The 20,935-nt window shown below is 44.0% G+C and overlaps 2 protein-coding genes across 2 annotated transcripts in view; both read left to right on the forward strand.

Moving 5' to 3' along the window:
• The first annotated feature begins 3,342 nt into the window (after positions 1-3,342).
• Positions 3,343-7,755, forward strand: LOC144791951 (peptidyl-prolyl cis-trans isomerase A-like). The gene is made up of 5 exons (XM_078666779.1): positions 3,343-3,585; positions 5,103-5,133; positions 5,390-5,478; positions 5,748-5,920; positions 7,424-7,755. The coding sequence occupies exons 1-5, from the start codon at positions 3,520-3,522 to the stop codon at positions 7,554-7,556; spliced, it is 492 nt and encodes a 163-aa protein (XP_078522905.1). The 5' UTR covers positions 3,343-3,519; the 3' UTR covers positions 7,557-7,755.
• Positions 7,756-14,149: 6,394 nt separating this feature from the next.
• LOC144791952 (peptidyl-prolyl cis-trans isomerase F, mitochondrial-like) overlaps positions 14,150-20,935 on the forward strand; it is a 96,913-nt gene continuing 90,127 nt past the window's right edge. The window contains exon 1 of the mRNA XM_078666780.1: positions 14,150-14,240. Within this exon, the coding sequence (XP_078522906.1) occupies positions 14,172-14,240 (69 nt within the window). The 5' untranslated portion in view covers positions 14,150-14,171. The remainder of the gene's footprint in view (positions 14,241-20,935) is intronic.

The following is a 20,935-nucleotide window of genomic DNA, read 5'->3' on the forward strand; positions in this document are numbered from 1 at the left end:
GAAGCACATTTATTAGCTCACACTGTGCAAATACTACTTTTGTAACCTTACTTACATTTAGCTACCAAAATGCTCTCTGCGGGCATTTTTTTCCCGTCACTGTACACAATAGAAGGTTCATATTTTCTTTCCTTTTAGGGATGGAGAGATTCGGCGATTTGACCAGATACATAGGGTATTGAGTCATCGCATGGACTCAACCCTGGTTTCCCAGATGCAAAGTCGGCAGCAATGATCATACGCCAAGTCCTCTTGTCACTTGAACCAACAGAGACTATTTCATGCTATAAATACAACAGCTATCACAGGACACAGTAAAACAGATAGAGAAAACAAAGGCGGGAGAAAAGGGGTGTGTAGGGATGAGAGCCTCAAAGAGGGGTGAGTGGAAAAAAGAGACAGAAGTGAATTGACAAGGGAGTGGACAGCCCTAAGGGCACAAGAAGGAGGGAAAGACTTAGAGGGCAGGGAGTGACAAATGTAGTATGGTGAGATGGGAGGATACTGAGACAAAGGTGAATGTGAAAGAGGAGGAGATATACAAAAGAAGAGGGTGACATTGGTGGAGAGGGAGAAAAAGAAAAGAAACAGAGGAAGGAGCAAATGACAGTAGATGTAGAGAGATGAGGGAGCAATGAAAGATAATGGGAGTAAAGACAAGAGGAGGAAGGATGAAAGAATCAGGGGAATGGAGCTGAGGGATAGTTTAGGATGGGGAAAGAAGGAGAGCGAATGGAGTGGAGTGGGCTTGAGAGAGAGTGTATGCGGGGCACTCATTCATACACACACCGACTGAGACCCAAAGTATCCAAGTCTTTACAACCAACTTGTGAGTTAGAACTGTGAGCTGCATTGAAGAGACGTGTGTTCCACCTCTTCTATGCCTATTCTGTAATTTGTTTCAGCACTTCAGGAAAGTGGCAGTTATTTTAAGGCTCTTTCTACACATTGTTTTTCAGGAGAGAGAGTAATTTCTGGGTAATGTAACTGGCTTGTTTGACTCATGATAAAGTGGCACTCAAAGTGCATACATGCCAACATTTGGGAGATTTTTTAAAAGCTGTCAGAGAACGTATTGCCCCCACCAACTTAGTTTGAAGCAGAGGCAATCTGCCTGAATCTGGTGTTAGTATGTAGGTATGCATGGTGACAGACAATCAGCATTTCATTTTTGGCAATTTAATAACATAGCGCAAACAAAACATTTTCACTATGTAAAACTGCCAAAAAATAAAATGTCGAGACCTGTCACATGCTCTAAACTCCCCCTCTAAGAATCAAGGACAAAGCGATAACCTTTGATGTCAGAGGAAATTATTAGACTGGGAGATTGGAGCGCGTGTGACAGGTATGAACATTTTATTTTTGGCTGTTTTACAAAACTCTGAATCGGGTATCTGTATGCAGGAATCGGGAGGCAGGAAACTAGCCTTTAAATCGGTAGTCTCCCACCTGATTTGGGAGGGTTGGCATGTATGAAAGAGTCACACAAAAGGTACTGAAGACACAATGGGAACCTCTAAATTCTACAAACTGGCACAGTGAAAACATGGCATGAATTTGTGATATTTCACTTTTTACATAGACTTCATAGCTTGTTTTTCTTGTGTTAACGTTTCACTCATACTGTCCACATTTGGCAATGGAATGACACTCATATGCACAATGAATTCTTGAAAATGTCACACATAAAGAATCTGAAAACTTGGCAGCTATGACCACTGGGTGTTGGAAACTTTATCTTTTTATTTATTTATGCATTTTTATATAGCGGGTACTTTACCTAGAGGTGTCGGAGCGCTTTACAAAAGTTCAAAGTACATTACATAAGAAACTCCAAATAACATGGTAGAGGTGATAAAAAGTATGACTACTACAGTTACTCATGGTGAGGGTTACACATTTACAGTTTACATGTTCACACATAAAAAATAATGACAAATTGCATACTAAAGTTGGAACTATTGTGGTTGCATAAGTGCATTTTTACATATTTACATAGTTAAGGCCGGAGGTCAAACTATCTCTCCTGCGAATATAACGAAACAGAGTCACGCCAGGGGGTGTGAGGGCATGCTCCTTGTGGAGAGCTGGTGAGGAGAATTAATGATAAAAGTGTCTTTAGAAGAGAAGAGTTTTATGGTTTTGAAGATGCAGAAAGAGGCGGTGGTGCGAAGGTCTGGAGGAAGCGAATTCCAAATTCTGGTCGCATTACCTGAGAAAGATTGTGTCATAAATCTTTCCCTTGTGAAAGTCGGAGGTTCGAGCAGTAGGTTTTCAGCATTACATGAAGGTCTGGGACCACCTGAAATTTTTAGTTTGTTAGCTAGATAGCAAGGGGTAGAAGAATAGATGGCTTTATGGGTGATACAGGCAATCTTACATTTTGACCTAGCTTCAATGGGGAAGCCAGCGAAGTGTTATCAGCATGGGTGTGATATGGTTGTTTCTTTTGTCACCCTGGACAAAGCACAATGGAGTATGGCTTTTAAAGGAGAAAGGTGGATCTCGGGAGGCCTGCAAAGAGAGAATTACAGTAGTCCAGTCTGGAGAGAACCAAAGATTGAACAACGTTTTTCAGGTCTTGTTCATTAAATGAAGATGAGCAGATCGAGTTTTAATTGAGTGATGGTATCTAAGATTTCCAGCTTGTGTTTTGGTGCAGATATGCAGTTGTGAAGCATAAAATGCAGCTCTAAAAAGACGGTGTTGGTGTATGGGGTGTCACGACATTTAGTAATGATGGGAGTGGTATTTCTATAGGTCGGTGCCTAGGTTGTAAATGGATGTTCTTCTGGTAGGATTAGGGAGATAGTTGGTATAGAAAGTGGATTTGAGCTGTTGAAAACTTGTTCAATACCCACGTGATAGAGCGTCCGGAAATCCATGTCTCTATCAATTAGATACTATAATACGCCCCAGGGTTGGCACACCAACAAAGCCTGAATAAAGTCCATTTTCTTCATGACACACTATAGCTTCTTTTTAGTATCTAAAATGGCGGCCATGTCTGTCAGTCAATAGACCAACTACACCCCTCAAGGATGCGATCAGCAAGTAGGCGCCGTTCTTAGGGGGTAGCGCCTTGGAAACAACTGGCGTGCACTGATCACCCGGATTGAATTTGAAACGTTAAAGAAAGATTATCCGAGTTTGCGAGTAACAGTGACGGCCATGTTAGAATCAGGCAGAAGGTGGGACTAGCACTTAACACCCGCCCCAATACGCAGAATAGACCTACAGCGGACATCAGCCCACAGTCATGCGCACCGCCCAGACATCGCTTTCTTCTACGCCAATTGGCCAATAGAAGTCGTCAATCTGGAACGTCCTACAGCTTCTGTAAAGCGTCTAGCAGGTTTTCGATTAAAATTAGGCGGAGTCGTGCCACCGCGCGCGTTATTAGAGGGGTAGCACTTCCGCTCTGTGGTTCTTTCTCTTCGCGCTTTCAACCAGGCAGGAGCTTCGAAGCAGACGAGCAGTCACCGCCGACACTGTTCAACCCATAAATTCGCCACCATGGCTTGCAGGGTATTCTTTGATGTCACCGCGGATGGTACCCCCTTGGGACGCATCGAAATGGAGGTGAGCGTGAAGCTAGTACCTACGAAGTCCCTCGGTACTGGGATGGTGGGCTCCTAAACGTGGTTAGTTGTACTTCCTGTTCGTGTGAATGCGGGCGCATGGGTTCTTTGGTGTGAGGCAGCGTGGAGAGTTGACTGAAATAATTGCTATAAAATTCATTTCTACCGGTCCGATGTTATCGTTAAATTGCCCAATAAAGTGTTACGTGCGCCTAGTAAGTACTCGTTTTTATTTTCGCTTAGTGTTGGTGAGCTGTCCTTGCTGCTCGCACTCCAGTGGTATTTATTAATAAAGTGTATAGCTTAGCGCACGTATTCTTAAGCCTCCTTTAAAGATGTTATTCGATCGTTGGACTAGGCGTTTGCTTTTGTGTATACCCTAGTGGGCGCCATTTTAGGCTCATTTCAAATGCCCATCGCAGTGTGAGCCCTTTCCCTTGTGTTGCTGGATCACACAACCGCTGGGTATTGTCTGGTTCCCTGCCCTTTTTGTTAGGATTCTTATGTTGGGCAGGGTTGGACTGCATGTGCACCAGAGAGGGCCTCGTGGAAACGTTAACAGGGCGGTGACCTGTCGTGCTGTGGGAGTGGTGTCCAACCTAAGGTTAGAGCGTTCAGCAGGCCCTGACTAGAAATGACAGCCCTGGTATAATGTGCCGCCCAGTTTTTTTTTTTTTTTTTTTTTTTTGCTCCAGAAAATGATTTTCAGGTTGCATTGTAACGCGCGTGTAACTGACCGTTAACCTCTCCAGTGGTACTCAAGCCGTGGTAGGCTGCCCGATAGCAATGAGTTTGCTATTTGTACTGCATTTGAAATGCCACTTTCCGATTATAAAAATGTTTTCTTCCCCATTGTGGCATTTTTGTATAAAGGTGTTTTTTTTTAAGTCTCCTGTTTGGGTTGCGAGTTTCTGTGGTAGTTTACTAAACACCCATGATACCGGCAATTTGAACTAATTGCGTTAGCGCCCAGTAGTATTAATTAACCTGCATCCAACCCAGCAGCGTTTGTTGTATGCGGTAGCCATGGTAGGCCTTCCCTTGCTGACTATCCATTCAACACTTAAGCATAAGCGTGTCAACTGATCATCCCTCAATGCGCATTGTCTACAATAAATAATGCACCAGGCCTTTTATCAGTAGCCCGCGTTATCCTTAAGTACATTTTTTTTTCCCTGCCCCTTCAATTATCTCTGCATGTTTAATTGTCGGTGTGCCCAGTAAAGCTAATGTGTGAATGCTGAATTAGCAGCTGGCGTATGCTGCTATGATCCACCTATACGCGATCGTGTGTACATTCCTCCCGAGTTATTGTGCTATTTAAGTTTCCCTTGTAACGCATCTACTAGTTTGATAGCATTTTTTTTTTTACCGCTTAATCCATTCAATGTGCGTTCTTTTGCTTTACTTGTATTCCAAAGTGATTTAATTAAACGACTTAATTAGTTTGTTAATGCAACGACATACTATTTCATACTGTGAAATAAAATATAAATTGTATTGTTTTTACACCTGCAGCTCCGGGCTGATGTCGTGCCAAAGACAGCCGGTTAGTGTTTTTTCCTTTTTCCAAGCACGTCGTGTCTACCTTGTTTCCCTTTATATCTATACGGTTACACTCCGTTATTGGTATATCGCCATGCTTCAAAGATTGAGTTAGTCTGTTTTCTGCTCAGGTTGTACTAATTAGGTCCGTGGGTGTTTATGAAACCTCAGATTGTGGGGTGGGTTCTGTCCGAATCAAATACAACCTGCTGTATGTTTGTAATCCACTCAACCTTTATTTCCATGTAATTTTCTGACAGAGAACTTCAGAGCCCTGTGCACAATGGAAAAAGGGTTTGGTTTCAAGGGATCGTGCTTCCACAGAATCATTCCCGAGTTCATGTGTCAGGTAAATTGGGCTCCATCTACTAATGTACACTAACTTTTTGCTAATGTTTGGCACTTGCGTGTCTTGAGCAATTGTCGCCAGGGCGCCCCACCTCCTTTGCCGGCCCTGAGGTGTGGCTGCGAACGAGTTTTCTCATAATCATGGATTGTAGATTTCCGTTCAACATTTGCGTTTCCTAAAGCTTGCTGCTGCGGTTCTACAACTAGAGTAGTACGGTGGCAAATAACGTGTCCAAGAGTACTGAATCCTAACTATTCTATTTTACTTAGGGTGGTGACTTCACGAACCACAATGGAACCGGTGGAAAATCAATCTATGGAGCCAAGTTTGCCGACGAGAACTTCACACTCAAACATACTGGCTCTGGAATTCTGTCCATGGCTAATGCTGGGCCCAACACGAACGGTTCTCAGTTCTTCATATGCACTGCCAAGACCACGTGGTGAGTAGGACTAGGCACTTCCAAGTGTCAGAAAACATCAAGAATTGTCACTTAGTTTTTTTTTTTTAACTTCGGCCTGTCCCACAGATGTTCTTTCCTCCTTGCATGGATCTTTAGTATTGAAGCCGAGAAAGTTTCCCTGTGCATATCACTGTTATGGCTCACGTTTTGGTGACATTTGAAGTGACTGGTCGTTATGTTGCCCCAGGAAACGATGCTTTTGATCACTCATCTCAGATGAGCCCACCCACACTTTATTTTGCCGCAGTTGGGTACTGACAAGACAGACGTTGCAGCGTGCGCTTGTTGAGGACCTCAAACAAGCTGGTGTTGCGAAGCTCTTGCAAGAGTTGCCTGGCCTTAAGCCTTGTAATGTGGAGCATTGTGGCCCGCAAGGGGAGGACACTCCCATTACGTTCCACTGTTCTCATTAGCTAGCCATCACAAGCTGGTGTTGCGAAGCTCTTGCAAGAGTTGCCTGGCCTTAAGCCTTGTAATGTGGAGCATTGTGGCCCGCAAGGGGAGGACACTCCCATTACGTTCCACTGTTCTCATTAGCTAGCCATCACTAGTCCCCGCCTTACTTCACCGTATAGTTATATTGCCATGTACTGATCTTCCACATCTTGATCCTCGCCTCTGGCAACGCATCTAAATAACCTCTGTTCCTGGCGACCTGTACTGATGCTGCTTAAACTTTTTCGAACCACGATCCAGTTTTAAGAATTCATTTTCGCGACTCACCTAACTTAAATAAAGGCGCTGTAGCATTTAGTTCAGATTTACTACAGTGCTTAATTGTGTGCTTTTCTGCCTGCTGGAGGTGTACTGTTCACTTGCATGTATTTACACTTTGTGGTAATTCGAAGATATATCCTACAGCCTTTAATTTGACACTCGTGTAAACTAGCAACATTTTGGACTACAAAGGGAAGCCAAAAAACAAACCCCATACTAAATCTGCAATTTGTCTTTTGTAGCCTGACACTTGGCATCGGTCCATAAAGCATAGCAAATGTGACGGATACATACATAATTTAGTTATCTTTGTTGCCTGGACTTGTGTCGCACCAACAATCTGCTCTAGGCTCAACCCCCAGTTCAGGAAGCGTCCAAGATCAACCTCACACCCCGAATTGGCAGTAAACTTGATCCGTTTGTAAATGACAAGTGGAGAGATTGGCCCGTTGTGTAGTAAGTTCATTAGAGGTCTCAGTAGAAGGCAAAGGGTATACAGCTAGCTCATAGGGACAGTGAAGAACTCAAGAGACCGTGTGAACACGGCAAACGGATATTGGTAGGTCATGCGCCCCTCGCTGCTTTTAGTTCCATGCGCTAACATGCATAGCATGTACTGTACCCACTAGTGCTTTCCATTACTTGCTGCGGCTCGAAGTAGGGGTGTCAGTTCAGATCGGCAATTTGTGGCTAGTAGCTGATCTTCCTGCGTGCCAATGGTTTACCTGTTTTTGACATGATGGCTAATGCAGTTTTTCTTTGCAGGTTGGACGGCAAGCACGTCGTATTTGGCTCTGTCGTAAAAGGCATGGATGTTGTATGCGCAATGGAGAAGTTTGGCTCAAGCTCCGGGAAGACGTCGAAAAAGATAGTGATTGCTGACTGCGGGATGCTGTAGTTTACTTCCTCGCTTACCTCCGATCATTCCTTGTGTAGCTGGTGAAAAGACCACCCATGCCACTTGGTTTAGTTTTCAGTCTTACTTGTGCGCTCCAATGAACTGCATCTGTTGGATTTCTCTGGCTTCCCCCAACATACCCTTTCCTAACGTCAATGTAGCCTGCAGAATTACATGAAAATAAAGAGATTAAACAGTTTGTCTTCGAGCTGGTGTTTCTGCATGCCAGTAACCTTATTTCAAATACCACTTTGAGGCAAATTGTAAAGAGAAGCAACGTGTGGTTGTGGGGACTGGCTGAAGGGGCGGATCTAGCCGTTTCAGCTTTGTCCCTTTACCAAGCTATCTTAGTGTGCAAAACTTGACCTATTTCTAAGTGGCAGGTTGACCGTTGTAGTGATACTGACTGCCCCTTCACGTGGCACTTCGAGTGACGTAGGCAGTTTACTACAGTCCATATTGGAGTATGGTGTATGCACAATTTAATTTTACTGGCCCTGCCATAAGTTGGTAATCTATCTGCGTGACCCCCATTGGGCAATGTGACCATGAGGTAAAAACTTGAATAATTGAATCTTCTAGCCGCTGACGATGGGGTGGCTGAATGGAAGGAAATCTAAGAACATTGTAAGGGTCTCACCCGTTATTGCCCCGATCCTTGGATTTGGAACTGCATGTGCAGTGCCCGATGTGTATGGGCAGGCCAGGGCGTTCTTGGGGAGAAAGTGGTGTGGATCGTAATAAGCACTTGGTCGAGAGTATGGGGGGAGGATCTTTTTTGCGAGTTGGGGGACACTTGCACAGTCCTGGAGCCCCCACCGCCAGGCAGCGTAGGTCCAATGTTTAAGCCTATGAACGGTGTGGCCTAGTCGTTGACGATGCTTCCAATGGTGTGCAATAAGTTATAATTGGGAGGAGCCCCGCAGGCCACCCATTCTGGAAGCAGGGCGAGGGCCTAGCCGTGTCGTAGGCTGCACTGTCATTACCAGGGGTGCAATTGCCCAGAGAATTTAGGGGCTTCTAATGACCATGTTGGCTGGAGACGGCCATTTTTTCTTCAGTAACAGTTCGAACCATCTTTCAAGTCCTACTCGTTCCTGTTTTCAGGCCCGATTTGCTGCTAACGCAAAAGTGCCATTTCTAACTAGCTGGTGAAGCCTTGTCCAGTGGTTGTTCCTGCCATGCATAAATCTTTTCAGACATTTTTCAGATGTCATAGGTTTGACCACTACTGCATCTGCACCTATTGAAACGACCAATAATGGGCAGTGTTATGGTAGGATTAATGGCGCCACTCGAGAGAGAACATCCACATGTGAATTTTTCTGTTTGTGAGGGTGCTGCAAGGTGAGGAGCACCACTCGCCTCCCCAAACTATCGGCTAGTGCCCATTATGCATTCAGAAAGATATCCTCAGCACACGGGTAAGCAGTAATGCAATGGGTAAAAGTGCACGATATGAGCACACATTAAACAAGTTAGTAAATTATTGTTTTTTCTCCTTTTTATTCTCTGGGTCTTCAGACAGGCGACACATGTTTCGTCACATACATGGTGATACTCCCGCAACTTTATCTAAGCTATGTCCTTTCTGTTAACTTTATTTCATGGTGATATTTCAACCCACAAAATGGGGTTCAGTAGCTTGAGACTTCACAATCTGCAGTGCCTAGATCCACGGGATCCAATTGTGTCCCCAAATGTCTATCGCTATGTACAGTGGCCCCTCCTGAGGTCGCTCCACGTGTCAATCGGAGTACAGGACACGAGACTAGTCACTGGAGTATCACCCTGTATGCGACGAAGCGTGTCGTAAGACCCAGAGAATAAAAAGGGGGGGGCAACCCCAAGAATTTACTGACTTGTGTTTAATGTGTGCTCACATCGTGCACTTTTAACCATTGCGTTAATGCTTACGTGTGCTGAGGATATTTCTTCCTATTGAAACGAGATTGCTGTGCCTCTGGTTCTTTAAAAACTGCCCTGCCAGGCTTGAACTGAACTGCGGTCTGAGACCTAAAACTCCACCATTGATTACTGTAGTCACTCCTTGACAGGTGAGTGCGGGTGGGGGACATGTACTATTCTACTGGGAACTAGCTCTAAATTCAGCGTACTGGTTTGTCGTATCCTGAACCCAGTTGGGCATTTTGTCTGGTCACCTCTGCCCCATAAAGTGATCCATTTGACAACGTTGTAGTAAACATAAGCGTATTGGGATCCACCATCTGTTTCATATTCTGAAGATTTAACTATTTCTATTTCAAAGGTTACTGAAAGTTCGGCAAGACGTGTTGTACAGAGAAAGGCCCTTTGCAAAAATTGCCTGAACCTTTTGTTGCCTATTCCTATGTTTGACTTATCTGGACAGATTGGGTGCAACCAATTCGCAGACCATATGTGTAAAAATGACACACAATACGACCCTAAAATGTGCGCCATAATTAGCCTTTTCTTGCCATATAATTTACTCCACCTAGCCACACAATTTGACCCTCCCCTGCTGTGTAATTTCAGCTGCCCTGCCTCTTCCTTACCTCTAAGTGCCTTTTTGGGGAGGAGTGCTCACCTGCCCTTTTTCTTGGTGTATTTCTAGACTTTAAAAGCATGACTTAGTGCGCTGGCTGGGTTTGAGTATTTTCTGTTTCCTGCTCCTACCACCTTTTAGAAGAATCCTTGACACCATTTTACGGGTGCCTAAAAGGGAGTAACTTTGTCTGGATTGGGACATCAGGAGAACTACTAACAGGGTGCTAAAGAATGGCTTTGCCATGTTCAAATGTATACCTGAAATCCGGATCTCAAATATTAGACCGAGCCCCAGTGATATCTTCCCTGAAAAGCATTGCTGTACACAAATCCACTGAAAGCTGTTCATCAGATGGAAGGGGCGGTGTCTGTAGCACATTTAAAATGCAATCTTATTTTGTGCCATCGGAATTTATTGGAAAATGAAACCATATTTAATTACTCATGGCGGTGTACAGTGATGCTCGTGGAGTTAAAGTATATCACTACACATGCAGATATTTATTTCTATAGAATAGCATGTAGCCTCATTCTTCAATATTAATTACAAGCATTGGCAGCACCAAAAGAACTAGTTTTAACTGGCTGTTGTATGCTAATGTGAATTGTTACACGTAAATAGCATGGCAAAAGATCTGGTTTGTGCGGAAGCAAAGGACTAGAATGTTGGTGTAGGTTAAAGGTTTGGTGGTTTGCACTGTCCATAAAGGCCTAAAAATCCACGTAGGTTAACGTCTGCCCCTTCAATCTGTGCAGCTGGAGAAACGCAAAATAAATTATCTGGTTTAACACTTAAATAGCATTCCAATGTTGTGTCCCTGAAAATCCAAGCTTAAGTAGCTGGATAAAGAAAATTATGCAAGTAGGGAAAGCACTTTTGCAGCAGCAAACATTCGGTCCAATCAAAACGTGCACTTCTGACTTTCAGCAATTGGGTGGAGCCAGAGTCCCTCTAGTGATACTCAAAATGGTCTGGCAGCTGCACTGACAAGTAAGACCATAAAACCCTTAAACTGATTTTTGGCTTCAAAATCCGAACTTTTTCTTTCAAACGACTTTCTCACCCTCTGCATCCCCCACTCGGAGTACAGCCTACTCTAAATCACTTGCCATGTCGCCATAATCTTTACTATTGTATCTCTGCAAATTGCCCACACCTTATTAAGTCGGCTTCTTTAAGCAGTAGCGGCTAATAAATGATGGGTATTGAATTAAGTGGGCGAGGCCAGCACTCCTGAAGGGGGTTGGGCAGGATCTAGAATCTTTTAAAACTAGAAGCATTGTTTTGCTTTAGGCAACGCTATTCCCAAATAAATTGCATGATTTATAGTTTAAAAGGCAATTCTGAAAGGGGAACTCGTCTCTGAAATATTTCAATGCTTACGAGTTTGCCCCTGAAGTATGCTGTATTTTCAATAGTAAATACTCCCAGCAGCAATTTAAAAAATGGTATGTAGTAGCAATATGATGACAATCGAGGCACAAATAATATTCCATATCTTCATATGTGGTATGCTTTTCTATAGCACTTCAAACCGGTTTTGCCTTAGTACTAGAACAGGCTATGGATATCAAATTAAACAGCACTGGGATGGAAGGTTGCGTTGTCCTTGCAGGGATTTTAGCTTCTGCCCCGCAAACCACAACATATGTTAGTAGTAAATGCGTTAGTAACGTTAACTCGTGGATTGCGTCAGAAGTTATGCTGCTATAGTGATCTGCCAACATTCAAATTGGTACCTGGTATGGCACCGGTGTTTGTGCAGCCAATCAATAGGCCTCTGGAACAGATGGACAAATATTTACCAACAAAGTTGCACCCCGAGGACGATTTGCTTACTCTGATGGTGCGGCTGATATTCAGGAAAAGCATTACCAATGCTCTGCACGATAGCAAATATTCTAGTAAACATAAGCAGACTTTGAAATGGGGATTCTGTTGAATATAAAGAGTGGAGCATGATGCAGAGCGTAAACCACTACAGCACTGCCTTTTTCTGGGAATCAAGGGCTGTAAAAAGGGTAAGCCCTGCATAACGGTGTCAACATTGCATGTGCAGAATTGGCCTGCAAGTGCCTGGCTCACATCGGACTTCAAACCAGGCAGTCCTGCACGGATATTTCAATTTAAATACAGGGGAAATGTTGACTTTTAGACCAGAGGCCCGATAGCCCTTTAACCAGTCCCTGCCTTTAAGTCATAGCCTGCACCCTGACCATACCTAATCTGCAGCTCTTCGTTAATACTGCCATTAAAAGTTTGAGTTCACACACCCCCTAGCGATCACCCAATTCACACTAATGTAATCTGCCACATAGACACTGGAGTGAAGACCGACTGGCTTCTGTAGTGCACAAGACTAACCCCCCAATAACTAGCTAAAAAAAAACACTGGCCCTGGGATCTTGAATATCCTGCAGCCCAGCCTAAAAGCACAACTGTCTTATCGGGGGCAGTACGTGCTTCTCCCGGTTTTATGGTGTTACTTTTTCCGACAATCTGTAATTATCCATATTTATTTTTGCTCATTTTTCTGTATCCATTTTTATTTTGTTTTCTGTATAAATGACTACAATTGGTATTTTTCCACATTTATTTAATTGATCAATGTATACTCGCATTTTAAGTGTCCAAAAGGTTGCAGTGCAATAGCGCTATCTGAAAACACTTGCATTGTAGAACAGCATAAATAACTGTAGATCTGCACTTAAGCTTAATTATGAAATTTAGTATTTTTTTCGTCTCCCCTACCTCTCAATCTATGCATCTACTGACCTGGTACTCCTGATTGACAATAGAAAAAAATCATCAAAAAATTATTGGTCTGTATTTAAAAATAAAACCAAACGGGAAAATATATAGTTTTCGGAAAACAGCCCTAATTATAATGCAATTACAATGCAGTATGTAACCACATTAAAACAAATTAATTACGCTTAGTAGTTCAAACAGGCTGCTTAATATCCCTTTTACTGCTTGACACAAAACTAAGGGGTGCATAACCTCATCCAGTGCTACCCTTCGCAATTAGCTGCCGTCACCAATTGAACAGGCACAGGATAACTCAGCCACATAGCACTGAACAAAGGATGGCTCGAGGATAGTGAAACACTGCAGCTCCTGAACGGTAACATACTTCTTGGCATATGACCGTCTGATTTGGGATATTAGTCCTTCCTGGCAGATCCACCTCACCGCTTCTCTAACCATGTCTGCTCAGGACCATAAGCTTAAACACAGCATCTCCGAATGGCCAACCCAGTGCAGTAACCAGCTAGGTGGACTATGAACATAAAAGGGGACCTTCAGAGCTGCCAGCTTACTCAAAACCGTAAATTGGTTCTAACACTAAGTGCTGTGCCCCTTAACTGCTCCTTGGATGCCCTCCTGCATAAGGAAGCACTTCCCACCTAGGAACAAAACTGCCATCCAAACACCATGCATAGTGCAGGGTGCTACCCATGTAGGCAAGCGATTCAGCGCACCACGCGGGGGTAGTAAGTGCTCTGTAAATGTTGCAATACAAAGTGCTGGCCATTCTGCTTACCAGTGTATGCAATTTGCTATCTTCAGTACATCTGAGCGGGCTGTTGTCAGGCCAGGAGTGGGAGAGGAAGCGCAGGTCCAGGTTTGTGCTTTGGAAAGCTGTGTGGGTTCCAGCACCGCCAGTGTGTTTCAGCAGGTCAGGGTCTTAGTGCAGTTGGAGAGTGGGCTCTTGCTGATATCGGATTCCACACTTCAGAGCCGTAGGTTGTTCACCCCGAATGCTCTGGGATATTTTCATTCCTGCCCCTTTCATGGCTAGGCGGCGAGGAAAAGGGAGCAGGCATCCCATGGTGATGTAATGGTCAATGATAAGCTATGGCTCAGGGCCCCAAACATTGAAACTGGAGCACACATCAGGGATCTTCCATTCCTGGGTGTTCCCCGCTGCCCTTAATCTAGGCCTCTACTCTCATTGGCCCAGAGCCCTAGCCACGCCTTCCTCGTGGGTGGGTTTGGCCATGGGGTGGCCTATATAATGGGTGTCTCTGGTTGTCCTAGTACAGTCCTGGCCTGGAGCAGTGGTACCCACAGCTGTCAGAATGGTCAACCCACGCGTGTTCTTTGACATCAGCGCCGATGGCATCCCCCTTGGCCGGATCGTGATGGAGGTACTTGTCAGAAGAATGGGATGTTGCAGCGTTTTGTATCACTTTCATTTTTAAGTTATTCCACTGGAATTGTGTGGGGGTGTTCATCGTTTTAAGTATAGGAGAGGCAATGGTTATATTTTTTGTTATTTGTTGGAGGAAGGTAATGCGGTTTGCTCATTTTACAATGATAGGGGCTGGGGCATCTCCCATCATCCACCAGAGCCATCTGAAAACGAGCAGTGGGTATCTTAAGGTATGGAGGCTGTACTATTCAGTACATGGGTAATGGTGAGGTTAAATGTTTGGCATTGTTGGGATACAGGGAGCTACTTGTAATGATCCATACCTGGACGGCTATTGACGTATTTATTGTTGGGTGTAGTGGTGGATATTGCAGTTTGTGAATGAACATATATATATATATATAGCTCTGGCAAATATGGGCTTCTGAACACAAAATCAAAAGCAGCTACAAGGGTACCACTAACTGAGTCTGGAAGACCCAGTTTTTCAGATAATTATGGAAAATATGTAAGTTGGATTTAGTACGGAGAGGGACATGGAGGTCATGTTAAAAGTTTTAGGACCATACATGATAAACGACCTTTTCTAAAACAGAACATCGGCAGAGTTTGTTTAGTGGACCTGAGAGCCTGCATAGATATGTGAGAGTGTAGCTGAGGAGCCACAGAGGCAGGGCGATGATGGAAAATTGCTTCATGGCAAGTGCACTAGCGTAGGACTTTTCTACCCCTAAGGAAGCCTCAAAGCGCCCTCTGCATTTCAGTAGCTTTCCCAGATCCATACATGTCTATCTGCCCAGTATTTTTCTTAAAATTTGAGGGCTGCTTGTCCAGGTTTTATGATGGATAACACAAGACTACAAGTCCCAGAACTTGAAGGAAAAAACTGGAATGAAGGAGCTAGCCACACACATTTGCGAAACTTTACCTGGCTGTTTCTGAATAGTGGGGAAGTAGCTACTGAGTTTGCTATACATGGTTCTTACTGTTTCCTCGAGAATGGTAACCTTGCTACCTGCATGAAGGTAATGGTTCGCTCCAAGCACATCATAGTGACTTGTACTAGCCTTTATGTGTGAATCTCGAATGGGAACGAGAGACAGTACTTTAGTTTGTGTATACATACCTGGACATATTTTAACCAACATCTGACACGTTTCAGGCAGGAGCTTAATCTTTTGTGATTGGCTGGTGTCTGATCATCCTTGTTCCTGCTGTAGGGTCAGCCAGAGCTTAGCTGTCTGTACAGAGACAAAGCTTCCACCCATGCATAAAGCTGTAGAAATGATGCATTTATGAACCGACAACAGGCAGGGTAATTCAAGATTGAGAGCAGTTGGGGTTTGTTAAATGTTTGGAGAATAGGGTATTTGCTTAACTGGTAATGTTTTCGAAGCATGTGTGAATATTTGTAGGGCATTATTTTTTGTTTTCAACATTGGCGGCCATTCTTTCTGTTATAAAAGCAGTTTAGCTCAGAGTTGCAGCCTTCAACTCACTCACAGAAGCAGACCCCAGTGTTACTGGCAACGACGCACTTTATAAGAACACCCCACTATCCTTATGGAAGACTTGAACCTTTATTTGTCCTAGAACTTTCCCTCTTGTCGCCCCCTTCTGTATTCCAGCTCTTCCAAATCAGACTGAGTTTCCTATGTGGCAGCATCTTCTGTGCGCCGAATGAATTTTGCTCACTTTTGAACCCAGCCCCAAAAGTTGCATCTCTTCCTATCTGCTTTGAGAGGTTCGGATTTGTCCAAACTTTAAAGATTTGAACCTGAAGCATATGTATGCAGTTTTCCAGACAGATTAGCCCAGTCCCCTCCTGAAAAAGATCTAGACTTGTGGCACTCTATTATTTGTAATTTCATAGCATCCAAATGTTTTCCTTCTTCTGTAACCCAGTAGAGGTTGTATGCAGCACCTTTATGCCAGGTTTCTATTTCCATCAGTGAGTTAATGCACCAGCTGCAGATATCCCTTTAAACTTCAAGTTAAAGCTTACAAGCTCAGTAAGGAAGCTTTGTGTGAATGATTTAAATCCCAGTGAGATCTAATTGCAGCTGGTGCTTTAACCGTCTGAGCTTGTATTGGATTGGAAACTGACATTCAAGTTACCTCAGGGCAGCTGGTGCATTGTATTGGGATAAAGGTACGGAGGAATGCCCTGCTTTATCCCCTTGCACTTTTCCAAAGCAAATAGGCACACGCACAGACAGTTAAGCGCATCTTAACAGGGCACGTTGCGCGTCACTGCCCAGAAACTCATCCATGACACCATAGTGTCCCCCCCGGCCAGGCTGCGTCAACTGTTCAAGTCCTGTTTGCAGGTCTTGGCGGCAGCACACGTTTGAGCGCCGCGAGTCCTCGAAAGAGGCAGCAGCGCACTATACAAATGTCAAGTAACACATTGTAGGTCACGTCCAAGCCCCATAACACAGATCGATGTGATAATGAACCTGTGGGGTGTGTGCATAGGTTGCAAATCGAGGTTTAAGCTCCCACTGATGTAGCTCAGTAGGTTGAGCGCCCTGCGTATGTTTCTGGTTAAAATATCCGAGTACCACTTCTTATGGGTGGTGGTGCCTATCGTTACTTCTAGCTAAGATCAACCCAGGAGTGTTATAAAAAAAAACATAGTTATGTGACATCCTATCACAGAAAAGCCGGATGCAGCGAAATTAAGAACCATACATCATAGCGCTGGCCATCTCAGTTGTGTCAAAGGACAGTGCAAATTGAGAACTTGAAAAGACCTTTGAAGGCAAATTTTCAATTTACAGAGTGCTCTTTAGCTCCATTTTTGCTCGTTGGTGTTTTTAAATTGAATTTCGAATTACAGGCGTCGTCTTTCATGGTGATTGGCGCACACGTTCGCCTCCTATGAGCTAAAATGATTTTTTTTGTGGCTCTGATACGTTCTCACTGGTATAGGTGCACTTCGATATCCTAGAGCCTCGAGGACATTTTGAATATCCAGTTGTACGCACACCCTGTCAACATTATGACTGGTCCTGCAAAAGTCTTTGTTGAATTTAATCTAAAGCTTGACAGCTTGCTCATATTTCCTCAAAATGTGATTTACTCTCCCCTTTAATGAGCGTCAGGCTCTGTAGCGTTCGGAGTAACAGCCAACGTCTTAAAACAGTGTTTTGCCTACGTGTAAGGAGACCCGGGCAGGCCGTCAGAGGCATAGCTGTCAATAGTGCATCCGGTGCAGTGGCACCGGGCCCCAGGACTATTTGACGCCCACTTTACGCCACTTCGTGTTTCCACCAAATCAGGGGTTATTGGGCCCAATGCCATTACTTACATTAAGGCACATATCACAGTTGCTACGCCACTGCAGGCCATATTTGTGTATTATATACCTGAGACCAGTCAAGCTGGTTCATGCCCCCTATAGCCCAAAGGCGTTGAATGTCCGTGAGGTATGGGAGACCCACTCTGCAGGGCGGGGTCCTAGTTTTGCATTATGCCACGGCACAGAGCTGTATAGATCCCAGTACTGAAGTAGAGGGTGTTGTAGGTCGGTTTGGTGTGCATCAGTACAGTTCGGTCGGTCTCAGTACAGAGGTAGCAGGTGGCACTGCCTCTGAGGTACAGCTGTATGTGACTTCCAGCATTAGAGTTTCTGGGGGATTCAGTCCATGATTAAGGTACAAAGATGGAGCCGTGTGTTTCCCAGCATTACAGTGTCTAGGGGGGATTCAGGTAAGGACTGAGGTGCAGTGATGCGTGTCTCAGCGTTAGTTTCTAGGGGTGGTGCAGTGTCAGAGCCGCATGTGTCTATCAGCATTACAGTTTTTGGGGATGATTCGGGACAGGACCGAGCTGCAGTGGTGGAGCTTTGTGTGTTTCCCAGGGCAAAGTTATCTAGGTGATTCTTTTCAGGACTGAGCTGAGGTGCAGAAGCTGTGTGTGTTTCCCAGTGCACAGGTATCCAGAGTGATTCATTTCAGGATTGAGATGCAGTGCCGGAGCTGTGTCCGCTTCCCAGTATCTGGAGTTATTCATTTCAGGATTGAGATGCGTTTGGAGCTGTGTGTGTTTCCTATGCAGTGCCAGAGCTGTGTGTGTTTCCCAGTAAATATGTTTCTGGAGTGATTCATTTCAGGATTGGGATGCAGTGCACGAGCTGCGTATATTTCCCAATACATAGGTATCTATCTGGGGTGATTCATTTCAGTATGATTGAGATGCAGTGCCGGAGCTGTGTGCATTTCCCAATACACAGATATCTGGTGTGATTATTTTCAGGACTGAGCTGAGTTGCAGAAGCTGTGTGTGTTTCCATTTCAGGATTGAGATGCAGTGCCGGAGCTGTGTCTGCTTCCCAGTATCTGGAGTTATTCATTTCAGGATTGAGATGCGTTTGGAGCTGTGTGTGTGTTTCCTATGCAGTGCCAGAACTGTGTGTGTTTCCCAGTAAATATGTTTCTGGAGTGATTCATTTCAGGATTGGGATGTATTGTAGGAGCTGTGTATATTTCCCAATACATGGGTATCTATCCGGGGTGATTTATTTCAGTATGATTGAGATGCAGTGCCGGAGCCGTGTGCATTTCTCAATACACAGATATCTGGTGTGATTAATTTCTGGACTGCGAAGCAGTGCCAGAGCTGTATGTGTTTCCCAGGGCACAGGTATCCAGAGTGATTCATTTCAAGGTTGAGATGCAGTGGTGGAGCTGCATGTTTTCCAGTGCAGAGGTTATCTATCTGGGGTGATTCATTTCAGGGTCGAGATGCAGTGCAGAAGCTGTGCGTGTTTCCCAGTGCATAGGTATCTGGGGTGATTAATTTCAGGACTGCGATGCAGTGCTGGAACACTGTGTAGCTACAGAGCTCCTAGGACAGTGCAAAATACCAAAGGGAAAAACTTTGCTAGGCAGCACAATTCAAACAATATTACATTGATTTATCTAGCATTATGTGGGGGATAACCCAAGCTCAGTGCAAATGACAAACTACTATTTAAAACATATAAAGTATTCTTTTTATTGATAATTTTTTTTTAAAGGTTTCTTTTTCAAACATCAAAAGAACAAAATTAAAACATAAATATATTTACCAGTGCCTATACATCAAGGAGGATGTATTTACCAAAGTAACGGCCGATGGTTTCGAAACCATCGGCCACAGTATATCAACAGCTCCAAATTCTTCACGTTTTTAAATGGAACTTTCTGCGTATATTACACTTTTTGCATAATTGTTGTTATTGTATTATTTGTCTTTATTGTGTTGCTTTTCATTTACTGCTTACCGCCCGTTACTTTGGTAAATACATCCTCCTTGATGTATAGGCACTGGTACCTATATTTATGTTTGGATTTTGTTCTTTTGATGTTTGAAAAAGAAACCTTTAAAAAAAAATTATCAATAAAAAGAATACTTTATATGTTTTAAATAGTAGTTTGTCATTTGCACTGAGCTTGGGTTATCCACCACATAATGCTAGATAAATCAATGTAATATTGTTTGAATTGTGCTGCCTAGCAAAGTTATGCAGTGCTGGAACTGCATGTGTTTCCCAGTGCACAGGTATCCGGGGTGATTCATTTCAAGATTGAGATGCAGTGCGGCAGCTGCATGATTTCCAGTGCATAGGTATCTAGCTTGGGTGATTCATTTCAGTATGATTGAGATGCACTGCTGGAGCTGTGTGTGTTTTCCAATGCATCGGTATCTATCTTGGGTGATTCATTTCAGGACTGAGATGCAGTGCAGGCGTGTTTCCTAGTGCATAGGTATCTATCTTGTGTGATTCATTTCATGATTGAGATGCAGTGCAGGAATTGTGTGTGTTTCACAGTACATATGTATCCGGGGTGATTCATTTCAGGATTGAGATCCAGTGCTCGAGCTGTGTGTGTTTCCTAGTGCATAGGTATCTATCTTGGGTGATTCATTTCAAGATTGAGATGCAGTGCAGGAGTTGAGTGTGTTTCCCATAGGTATCCAGGGTGATTCATTTCAGGAATGAGATCCAGTGCTCGAGCTGTGTGTGTTTCCTAGAGCATTGGTATCTATCTTGGGTGATTCATTTCAAGATTGAGATGCAGTGCAGGAGTTGTGTGTGTTTCCCATAGGTATCCAGGGTGATTCATTTCAGGAATGAGATCCAGTGCTCGAGCTGTGTGTGTTTCCTAGTGCATTGGTATCTATCTTGGGTGATTCATTTCAAGATTGAGATGCAGTGCAGGAGTTGTGTGTGTTTCCCATAGGTATCCGCGGTGATTCATTTCAGGATTGAGATGCAGTGCTGGAGCTGCATGCTTCCCAGTGCATAGGTATCTATCTTGGGCGATTAATTTCAAGATTGAGGTGCAGTGTCGGAGCTGTGTGTTTTCCCCAGTGCATAGTTCTCGTTCTGGGGACATTCATTTCAGGGTTGAGGTGCAGTGTCGGAGCTGTGTGTATTTCCAAGTTCATAGGTATCTCTCTGGGGTGACTTGTTCCAGGATTGAGGTGCAATGCCCGTGTTACGTGGGGACCTTCTAACTGCAATAGTATAGGGCTGTTCAGGTCGAGACTGGGGTGCATTGAGAGATCTTAGTTTCTCTGCTGGAAAAACAAGTGGTGCTTCAGGTCAGCATTGCTGTACATTGGAAGAGCGGTATGTGGGTCTCAATGATGCAAGACAGTTAGAGCAGGTTTTCTGCAGTTCGTGGTCTGGTGCCTTTA

The sequence above is a fragment of the Lissotriton helveticus genome, chromosome 11 (assembly GCF_964261635.1).
Source record: "Lissotriton helveticus chromosome 11, aLisHel1.1, whole genome shotgun sequence".
NCBI lineage: Eukaryota > Metazoa > Chordata > Amphibia > Caudata > Salamandridae > Lissotriton > Lissotriton helveticus.